We start from the raw sequence: 10,398 nt of genomic DNA, 5'->3' as shown, positions 1-10,398 counted from the left end.
TATTATATAAAATAAATATGTGAAGGAATTTATATCGATTTGCAGAAAAGTACTTTTAAAAAATATTTTTTATAATACCCAAATATCTTTTATTTTAAGATTGCATTGCCCAGGATCTACTTGCAAACTGTCATTTTTCCGAGAGGTTAGTACTTGAGAGAAACAGATCCACATCATAAAAAAATGTACTTCACCTTAGAAGCGGATGGTTCTGCGCCTGCCAAATAAAGATATTAGATATGGTGGTTTTTATTTAAAGACTTTTTAAGATAGATGGGAGCATTTTCTAGCCATTGCTGAACTTCCAAGAATTCTAAATGGTTTATCCATTTATTGGTCTAAAGATTTGAAAAATATAACCTTTGACACCAATCTAGAGATATCATTGATGATGCTAAATTAATTGTTCACAGAAATTGGGTTGAACGTTTTTTCATATGTTTTGTTGATTGGTTTCTAGCTTTGTTGTTGTCGTGCGTGTGTGTATGTATATACATATAAGAAACCAAACAATCATTTTATATATGTAAACATTTTACCCACAAAATCATTTTTTAAAATCGTCGTTTTTACATCCTACTTTTCGTTTCTGAGTATGAAGCATGCCTTTAGATTTAAAACAAGTGTCATTTTGTTGGTTATATTTCTACTTCATCTTTTTTTATCAATTCTTGAATACATCTGTAAACTTTTTATTGGAACGCGATATGAATACAAGTAAGAACGGTAAAAACATTTGAGATAGACCATCAGTAGGGAAGTAACCTATAAATTTAAAAAATTTGAAATCTAATACTAATTTAAGAAATAAAAGTTAGACTAATATCATTTGTAAGTCTTTCCTTACAAAAATTGATAAAATGATTAATAATACTACCTCTAATCCTTAATATAAGACTGTATTTGACTTTTATGTTGGTCCTAAATATAAGACCCCGATTCATTTTGTTTCTCATATTTATTCAATTTTTTTCTAAGATAATCCTTTTAATAATTATAGTTTTAGTGAATACACTTGATTAGTAAGGATATTTTAAGAAAGATAACACATATTTATTACAAATAACTAACTTAACTTCTTTCCTTAATTTCCTCAAATTAATCAACTAGCTCTTATAATTAACTGGAGGGAGTATTCATTATTCTCGTGTGATATTTTATTTAACATTCCACCATTTACTCTGGGTTCACATGAGAGAATCTAAGCTGTTGGCAAAACAAAACATGAAGAAAATTCAAAGCTATTGGCGGAAAATTCATGTTCTTATATTGATAATAAGTGTTTTTCCCCACAAATGTGTTAATTCTGGGGAAAAAATTACTTTCAAAGTCCCATACAAGGAGTATGAGGAGAATAGTAATAAAGACCTTAAAAATTCTAAAATCCCAAATCAAGATTTATAATAAGTTTTGACAACATATTAAATTATAAATAACAACATATTTTTTGTAAAATATCTAATTTGAAATTTTGTAATTTTTAGGATCTTTTTTTATCATTCTCTTAAAATCTAAAGATAAAAAAGAATTAAAATAAAAATCTATCAACGGAATATAAAAAAATATATCCCATCATATTAATCTGGATGTTAGAGTGCTTATAAAGATTTCAAATTGACGTAATGAACATTTGCTTAAATAATCTGTTGTGGTATTTTTGATGCATTTTTACACCTAAGTAAGTTGTGGTGTTAGGTACGTAATACTACCTCTGATTTTAATTATAAAATTTTACTTATAAACTACAAACAAGGTTTTATAATTAAGATCAGAAGTAGTACTTCATATGTAGATGTGCAAATCTCATCACATACATAATAATTCTCAAATTTGGCGTAAGTAAATATGTTTTCATACTATTAATGTTAATCAGAGTGTGTGTATTAGAAAATGGGTTGAGATAATGTTTTTGCACAATAATAGCATTAATGATAAGGGACGAACGCTTATTACTGCTTTGAGTTGGGAAATTTGGAAGGCTAGATATGATTTTGTTTTCCAAGGGATCCAAGTAGATCCCATGAAAGTGATTTCTTCAGCTACTTGTCTGGCAAACGAAATTTGGGCTGTCAAAGCTACTGAGATTGGTTAGATTCAATGTAGAACTAACAATCATGTTGTAAGGGAATTATTTTGGAGAGCCCCTACAGCTGGAACAGTTTACATCAATGCTGATGGAGCTTTTAAGAAGAATCCTATTTGTGCAGGGATTGGGATTGTGTGCAGAGATCATAAAGGCATGGTACTTGGAAGCATTTGCAAGACAGTGAAAGCTTCTTCACCTTTTCATTCAGAATGCATCGTCCTCAAGGAAGCAATTCTATTTGTCGCTCAATTCTGTTATTTCTTGGTGTATTTAGAGACTGATTGTGAGGAGCTATTTTTAGCTGTCAAAGGCAAGACTATATGGATATGATTGAATGGCAGTGTGTGCAAATCTTCAATAAAATCCTTTGCTTGTTGGACAGTAGCCTCACGTCAAACCTCCCTTGTTGCAAGAAAGGGGAATTGCACTGCAGATTATATTGCATTTTGTGCAAAAATAGGGTAAGTTCCAATGGAGTGCTGATTTTAGCATCACCTCATTTCCAACAGATTTTGAGATCTCATGTTGCTGGCTTAGATTGTGACTGTAGTCTTGATCCAGGGATAAGTGCTGGTGAGCAAGTGGGCATTGGATAATGTATTTTTGTACTGTTTCTTTTTGCTAGCCTTGTGTGTTGGTGATTTCATTAATAAAATGCATTCTTTTTGTTTTAAAAAATATGTTTTCATACTCAATTATATCAAAATATTCTTAATTTATTTTTTACAACATCTTTAATCCACTTTCAGTTCAACGTGTCGAAGCTTTGAACTACCACAATCCCTCATGCTAGTAGTGTGCCTTTGGAAACATATTGCGAAATTACTACCGTAGTTTTCAAAAATATTATATATATTTCTTCTGATATTTAATATAAAAGTTAGTTAAAAATTAAGGAAAATGACAGTAAAATACCATGTGAATTTCAAAAGACAAATAAGGCACCTGAATAAGCAAAATGATAAATAAGGCATTGGGTACCAATCTGGAATTTGATTTTTGACCTAATGACTGAATTGCCCTTATTATGTTGAAAACTGAGGAGATGGAGAAAGGGAGAAATCACCTCCTCTGGCGAAAGCAATCCCCCCATTTGGCGAAACCGAATCCCCCTACTTGAAGAAACAATCCTCACACTCGGCAAAACTAAATCCAAGTTCCTCCAATCACCGAAAAAGGTTTTATGAAATTACATTGTCGCCGTTGCAGGAGTAAAGTGCTGTCGGTGAAATTGGTAACCGTCGCAAGAGTAGAGTGCAATCATTTGAATATATGTAATGTATCTGCTGTCATATGACTACTGGTTTTGGTAAATACTGGTACGTGAATGGTACATTCCATTACACATGTAGTTAGTATGAAAGTTAATGGTTCAATGTTTACTTTGATGTACTTCAAATGCAATCATTTGAATATATGTAATGTATCTGCTGTTATATGGCTGCTGGTTTTTGACAAATATTGTTTCGTGAATGGTGCATTACATTACACAAAGTAGTAATTTTCACTATGAAGTTGTAAATATCACTATGTATTGTAAAATTCAGCGTGAAATTGTATGTTTTTTTTATAGAATTTACCCCGCCCCTCACAAAAGGTTGCAAAGCCCATTGAAGAAGTAGTAAATATCATTGTGAAAGTTGTTATTCCCAATATGTATTTTGTAAAATTCAGTGTAGAATTGTTTTGTTTTTGACAGAAACGTTGCCCAGCCCCTCACAAAAAGTTGCAAAATCCATTGAAAAAGTAATAAATCTCACTGTGAAAGTTGTTATTCCCATTATGTATTTGTAAAATTCAGCGTGAAATGAATTGTTTTGTTTTTTATAGAAAAGTTACCCATCCCTTCACAAAAAGTTGCAAAACTCATTGAAAAAGTAGTAGTACATCTCACTGTGAAAGTTGTTATTCCCATTATGTTTTTGTAAAATTAGCGTGGAATTGTTTTGTTTTGACAGAAACATTGGCTAGCCCCTCACAAAAGGCTACAAATCCCATTGAAAATGTAGTAACACTCACTGTGAAAGTTGTAAATCTCACTATGTCTTTTGTCAAATTCAGCATGGAATTATATTTTTGTAGAAAAAAGTTGCCCTGCCCCTCAAAACAGGTTGTCAAACCCCTTGAAGAAGTGGTCAAATTCACTTCGCGAGTTATAAATCTCGTTATACGTGTAGTAACATTCTGGGCAAATGATTTAACAATACTTGAAAATCAGGCAGCTTTACATTTCCTGAAAATAGTTTACAAATCCCCTTACATACAAATCTCCTTGCAAATCGGAGAACCTTTTTCGGTGACTAGAGGAGCTTGGATTTAGTTTCGTTGAGTGGGGGGATTCAGTTTCGTTGAGTGGAGGGATTGGTTTCGTCGAGTGGGATTCGGTTTCACTGAGGGGAGGGATTAGTTTCACCGAGTAGGTGGATTGGTTTCGCCAAGTGGGGGCAGTTTCTCTTTCGCCGAGTGGGGGATTGCTTTCGCTGGGAGGAAACGGTTTCTACCTTTCTCTATCTCCTCAGTTTTCAAACATAATAAGGGTAATTCGGTCTTTAGATCAAAAATCAAAATTCCAGATTGGTACCTGATACCTTCTTTGTCATTTTGCTTATTCAGGTGCCTTATTTGTCTTTTTGAAATTCACATGGTATTTTATTGTCATTTTCCAAAATTTAATTAGGTCCTACATATAATATCCCCATTCACTTTGCTTATGATATTTATTCATTTTGCTCATAAATAATCTACATGCTAGTGGTACATATTAAGGAGTTTCCATCAAGAAATATTTTCAATGGACATTATTAGTAGAAACATTTTAAGAAAAATAATATCTATTTATTATAAATAATTAACTTAAATAATTTTTTAATTTTTACAAATTAATTATATAATTCATATGTTAAAGATCAGAGACCAAATATAATACTTCTCCTATCCTAAATATAAAACCCATTATATAGTATAATTTACAACATAAATAGGTATTACATTTAGGATAGGGAATAATTACTAAAAATATCTTAATAATAAGTGAGTAGTATCAATTTTGTTGTGATATTCTACGCATAAAGTTGTGATTGACTTCTCATGGAATATCTGGTAATTACAATGTTTTTTTTTCCATCACATTGTATAATTTTGCCAATATTTTCCAACAGGATGCTATGCATGAGTGAAACGCTCTATAATTATGTAACCCTCTATGAATATTTTTTTTTCACATAAAAAAATTAGATGAACTAAATCATGAGACTTACCAGTAACAAGGCATGCATCTACGCTCAAATCTTTCATCAATGAGATCCTTGTTAATGGGATTGATGATTATTTGTGAATTGTGCATTTCTTCGTGGGACTTTTTGAAAATTTAGATTTTGTGTGACAATTCAAAATAATGTTCCCTTAATTCTCTCCCCCTTATCCTTCTTCCTTGTGGCGCCACCGCACGACGCGGATGGCACTTCTCTCCTCCATGGCCTTCGCTTCACCTTCGAAGTTCACACTTCTTCGCTCTTTTCATTCTCATCCTCCTCTTCTTTCTTCTTCTTCTTCTTCCATCTCTTTCACTTTTCTTCGCTCTGCTTTTTCTGTTCCTCAACGTTTCCACAAATTTCCGCTCAATACGGCAATCCGATGTGCTGAAAGAGATGTGGCCTCAACTAAGCCGGGTTTTGATCCCAAGGCTGGTGTCGCTGTTTATAAACCCAAATCCTATGAAGTTCTCGTCACTGATGCTGCGAATTCCCTCGCTTATGCTCTTGAAGACGGAAAATCTCGTCTTGAGATTGATTTCCCGTAAAGTCCTCACTCTCTGATGTTTCCGCTTTCGGTTTGCATGAGTTCAAACTAGGTGTACAGTAACTTCATATTTCTAAAACATGAAAATGAGACATTTTATCCCACTTAGTAGCTGGTAGCGTAACTCACTTGTGGAAGAGTCAATTGCTGGATTATCCCTTCTTCTGTGTTTAACTTCGAACTTCTATGTGACAAAAGAAAACTTTGAAGTTTTATGTTTGCATTTTCTTAACTTAAAAGTGTCAATTCGATACTCGATTTTGAGTAATTCCTGGATTCTGCATCTTGCACTGCCCTGTTAATGCTCTCACTTGATTGGTAGTGGGTGTTTTACTATGTTCTATTAAGTTCGCCATTCGACCGATGGGAAAAGGGCATTGGATGTTAGGTGGGCTGTTGCAAGATTTATGGCGTACTCAACTCTCACTGATTGATAAACTCTTTTCAACCCCCGGGGGGGGGGGGGGGAGAAAAGAAAAATTGATAAACTCTTGCGTTCTTGTTCATTGACCTAGTATGTTCGACCAGTCACTGGTAGAATTTTGACTGGCTAGGAAATTTGGTGAACGGGTTAACTTTAAGCAGTACGGTTAAACACTTTTGCATACGCAAAATTAACTGCCATTATATCGTTGAAAAGTGAAATGTAATTCCGAGTTTCTTAGTGAATATATGAGTAGCCAAAATGGGTGAATCTTGTATGTTCGCATATCATCACATCTTGCATAAACGTTTCTTCTTGCATTATCTTTTGTTGTGCTTGCATGATTTTTGTGCTCCATTTGACCACTCACTGGTAGGTATCAATATCTGCATTCTTTCTCTTTAGCCGTGTAAGTCATATTATGCCTATCTAGTTGTGCGATATATGATGAAATACTCTGATTCAAATAATCAAATAAATCATGTATATAATGCTCATACCGGTCATGACTCCTTGGGAACCATGCACTTATAATGTTCATACTGTTACGTGTTAATGCACTCTCAATGCATAGTTTATTTCGGTGGGTTCTAGACGTGATTATAATTTTTTAGTGGGAAGAATATATGTAAATGGCGTACCTTAGGTTTTGACATTATTGGTTGTAGCTTTTATACGCTATCATTTCTATACCTGATTTTGCTCCCGGCGCTTATGTCTTCAGGCTCTGCCCAGCAACATTTCGTCTTATAAGGTACCATTCTTTTCTCTCAATAATCATTATTGATTAAGTTAATAACTCTTGTCAGGTCATGAACTGTCAATCTTTGTATTCTTTTCCATCTTTGAATCTAGTAGGAGTTGCAGTTGTACAGATTTGGTGTATTGTAATAAGTGGGTCAAATTTGACCAGTTGACATTCTTAGAATACTGTAAAAAATATGTTAGTGTTCCTATTGATGTAGGACTCATCTGTGGATGTTATCCAATTTATAATTTATAATTTGTCCATAACGATCAATTAAAAGTTGGATCCAATATGACTGTATCCATTAGATTCATTAAAACTAATGGGCGACATTTAATGGATGATTGAGTGGATTCATGAATCATGGCTATAAGTGCATGCTATACTTGTCTGGCGGCTGATACTATTCTTGATGCTTAAACTTGTGGTATATGACAACTTTCATGTTATTGTGGATCTATATACTTCTCCTTATCTACGGTTGTTTCTTTTTCATCTTTTGTTTTAATATCATTGTGATTCCTTGTATCAATTGTTTTGACATTTTTCCTCTTTTTTTTTATATCTAATTATCTATAAATTTTCATGGCTAGATGTTGATTTTATGCTTCAAGACATTGTTCTCATTTCTAGACCTTTGTAGTCATGTTTGCCTGATTACACTGCACATAATTTTCTCAAATTCCTAAATATTTCAAGGGGTCTTCAGATGAATACAATGATGCAAACATTCAACTTGCCTTGGCTGTTGTGAGAAAGCTCCAGGAAAAGAGGGAGACCAGAGCTTGCATAGTAAGAAGACACATTTTTTCCTTCAGTTTCCCACGCAAGAAGTACATGTTTATAAATACTGATTCTTATTTGGACAAGATACAATTACATTTCTGTTCTAATTGTAGGTATTCCCTGATAAACCAGAAAAAAGAAGGGCCTCTGAGTTGTTCAAAGCAGCTTTGGATTCAGTAAAAAAAATCACGTTCACCATTCTTCTTTTCTTCTTGTTTTTTTTTTCAATGTCATTAAGATGGGAAAAACTGATTGGAGTCCAATTCAATGTAACATATATTCGTTTGTATTGGCCCAACTACATGTCATCTTCGGAAAATTTTTTCCAACGTATCCTTCCAACTCAACAATGACAACTAACAATTGATTGGCGGTCGTTTACACAAAAAGTATCTCAACAAAAAGTGTCTCCCTCATATTAAAGTCTTTCTTATTTTAAGATTCATTTTTGTTATGCTTCAGATTGATGGCATTACCATAGGTTCCCTAGATGACGTGCCTGGTGGACCTATCACTTCGTTTTTCAGATCTGTTAGAGACACCCTTGATTTTGACTTTGAAGATGAGAATGAAGGCAAGTATTGGGGGGAAAAGTATTTATGTGACTATTGTAGGGTGTCACTTGTGGAATTAAGATGTGAATGTACAATGAAGGAATGGAAATGAGGGGATAATCTAGACTTGTTCTGTTTTAAGATACCTTGTTAAAATTTTCCTCTGCATTGCCAGCCTCCATTTTACTCCCTACCAAGTACCAAGTGTACCCTTAAGTTTTATGTTGTGAGATCGAGTTGTAGGTTTGTAATCACCTGATCATGATCAAAAGAATTAGTTTGACACTTATGTTTCTTTACAAATACAGTCGTTGGAAGTCTATGAGCCTCCTACGCTATACATATCATTAATTGCAGCACGCGAGATCTTGCTTACATAGAGCAGTATGTGTATGGCAACTTTGAGAGCAAAACATTTGTACAGTCCTCAATGAATTTAATATCTATTACATCCGTGGCAGGCTGCTTTAGTATGATGGCGTATCATCAACCATTAGTCTGTAACTTGTTGGATTGTGCAGGAAAAATTTGCTATTTCAGCACCAACACTTCTATTTATCTTGAACTAGAAACCCTACGGTATGTTTTCTTGTCATTTTTTCAGTTTTGATCTGTCTGGATCTTAAATACATTTATCACTGACAGACTATGGCAATTGACTTTACAGTGCTGACTTAGGCCTTCTGGGCTTTCACCTAAAGATTTGCACTACCGATTTCTTTGTCAATTTACTCCAGTGTTCTATATTCGAATCAGAGAATATTCAAGGTACACCTCTCTTGGTTAATCTTCTCTAGATATTGATTCTGCATGCAACTGTGAGCTTTGCTTGTTTATTCTTATTCTATTCTTCAGACAGTTGCTGTGGCTCCTTATATTGTCAATTACAGTGGAGCACTGTTTCGTCAGTATCCTGGTAGGCAAAATATTTTTTTAATCAAGTGTTGACCTGGATCATATTGTTTGTTATTGCTCCTTTTTCTTTGGACATGACAAAACACCATTGGACCTCAACTTTATGAATATGTTAAGGTCCTTGGCAGGTGATGCTTAAGCAAGCAGATGGGTCTTATGCTTGCGTAGCTGAGAGTGCAACCCGCTTCACCCTTGGTGAAGTAAGCTCATAGACTTTACCTTATTTTCTTTATAATTTTATATGCTTTCATGCTAATCTATTGCTGATCTAGGCCAAAGATGAATTTGTTGAGGTCCTAGGACTTAAAGAGGAAGAGGGCAGCTCTCTAGAATTTCTTCGAAAAGGCTACAAGGTCTACCCCTGATAAAGAATCTGTCGTTTAGAATTTTATGTATGCCTGTAGCTAGATTTCTCTGTCATTTGTTTATTTCAACGCAGGATTTCCTCTCTGGGTAAAATTTGCACTTTCTATGGCCCTACCTGGGCATTCTTCTTATAACTAGAATGTGGCCCTAATTAGCTGCTTGTGTGAGAAGATTTCAAGTGTGATTTCGTGCTAGCGCTTGATCCACCCTGCCTTGTGTTTGCAGTAAGATACAGTACGCTATCGTTCATATTGCCTTCAGAGTTGAGTGCCGGCTTAGTATTATAAATAATTTTTTTTCCCCGAAACAAAGCTCTTCCGTTCTTAACACAATGTTACTTTATGCACTATAATATACTGTCATTCTTTTGGCCAAAGAAAAAAAATACTGTTATTCTTCATACATGATAGAGCATTAAAGCTAAGAACTATGTGCACTTCTCCCTTGGTTTAATTGTATATGATGCTGTTCTCGCTTCTGTTGGCATGTGCGTTGAGTGGATTGGGTTGAGATACCCTATCTTGTTCATGTCTGAATAAGTTGCATATCTGGTTCCTTTATTGTGTGATTCTGCAGTCAAGCACATGGTGGGAAGAAGATGTTGAGCTAGAAGCATCTTCTGCATGGCGGGGTTGAGCATCATAGTCCTGAAGCAGGTTCAAGATCTTACTGGATCCGCTCAACCTTATTTTGAATGATTATGTATTCTCCAAAAGCACAA

At 34.4% G+C, this 10,398-nt stretch overlaps 1 protein-coding gene and 1 pseudogene across 1 annotated transcript; both read left to right on the top strand.

The window, feature by feature from the left end:
* Positions 1 to 5,480: 5,480 nt before the first annotated feature.
* Positions 5,481 to 6,109, top strand: LOC114737299 (protein LOW PSII ACCUMULATION 3, chloroplastic-like). Its single transcript, XM_028925216.1, has one exon. The coding sequence runs from the start codon at positions 5,541 to 5,543 to the stop codon at positions 5,883 to 5,885; it is 345 nt and encodes a 114-aa protein (XP_028781049.1). The 5' UTR covers positions 5,481 to 5,540; the 3' UTR covers positions 5,886 to 6,109.
* A 460-nt stretch (positions 6,110 to 6,569) lies between these two features.
* Positions 6,570 to 10,398, top strand: LOC114737300 (protein LOW PSII ACCUMULATION 3, chloroplastic-like; annotated as a pseudogene).

The sequence above is a fragment of the Neltuma alba genome, unplaced genomic scaffold, assembly GCF_004799145.2.
Source record: "Neltuma alba isolate B1F8T4 unplaced genomic scaffold, ASM479914v2 tig00013424_pilon, whole genome shotgun sequence".
NCBI classification, from domain to species: domain Eukaryota; kingdom Viridiplantae; phylum Streptophyta; class Magnoliopsida; order Fabales; family Fabaceae; genus Neltuma; species Neltuma alba.
This window is presented reverse-complemented; position numbering and strand designations above follow the sequence as displayed.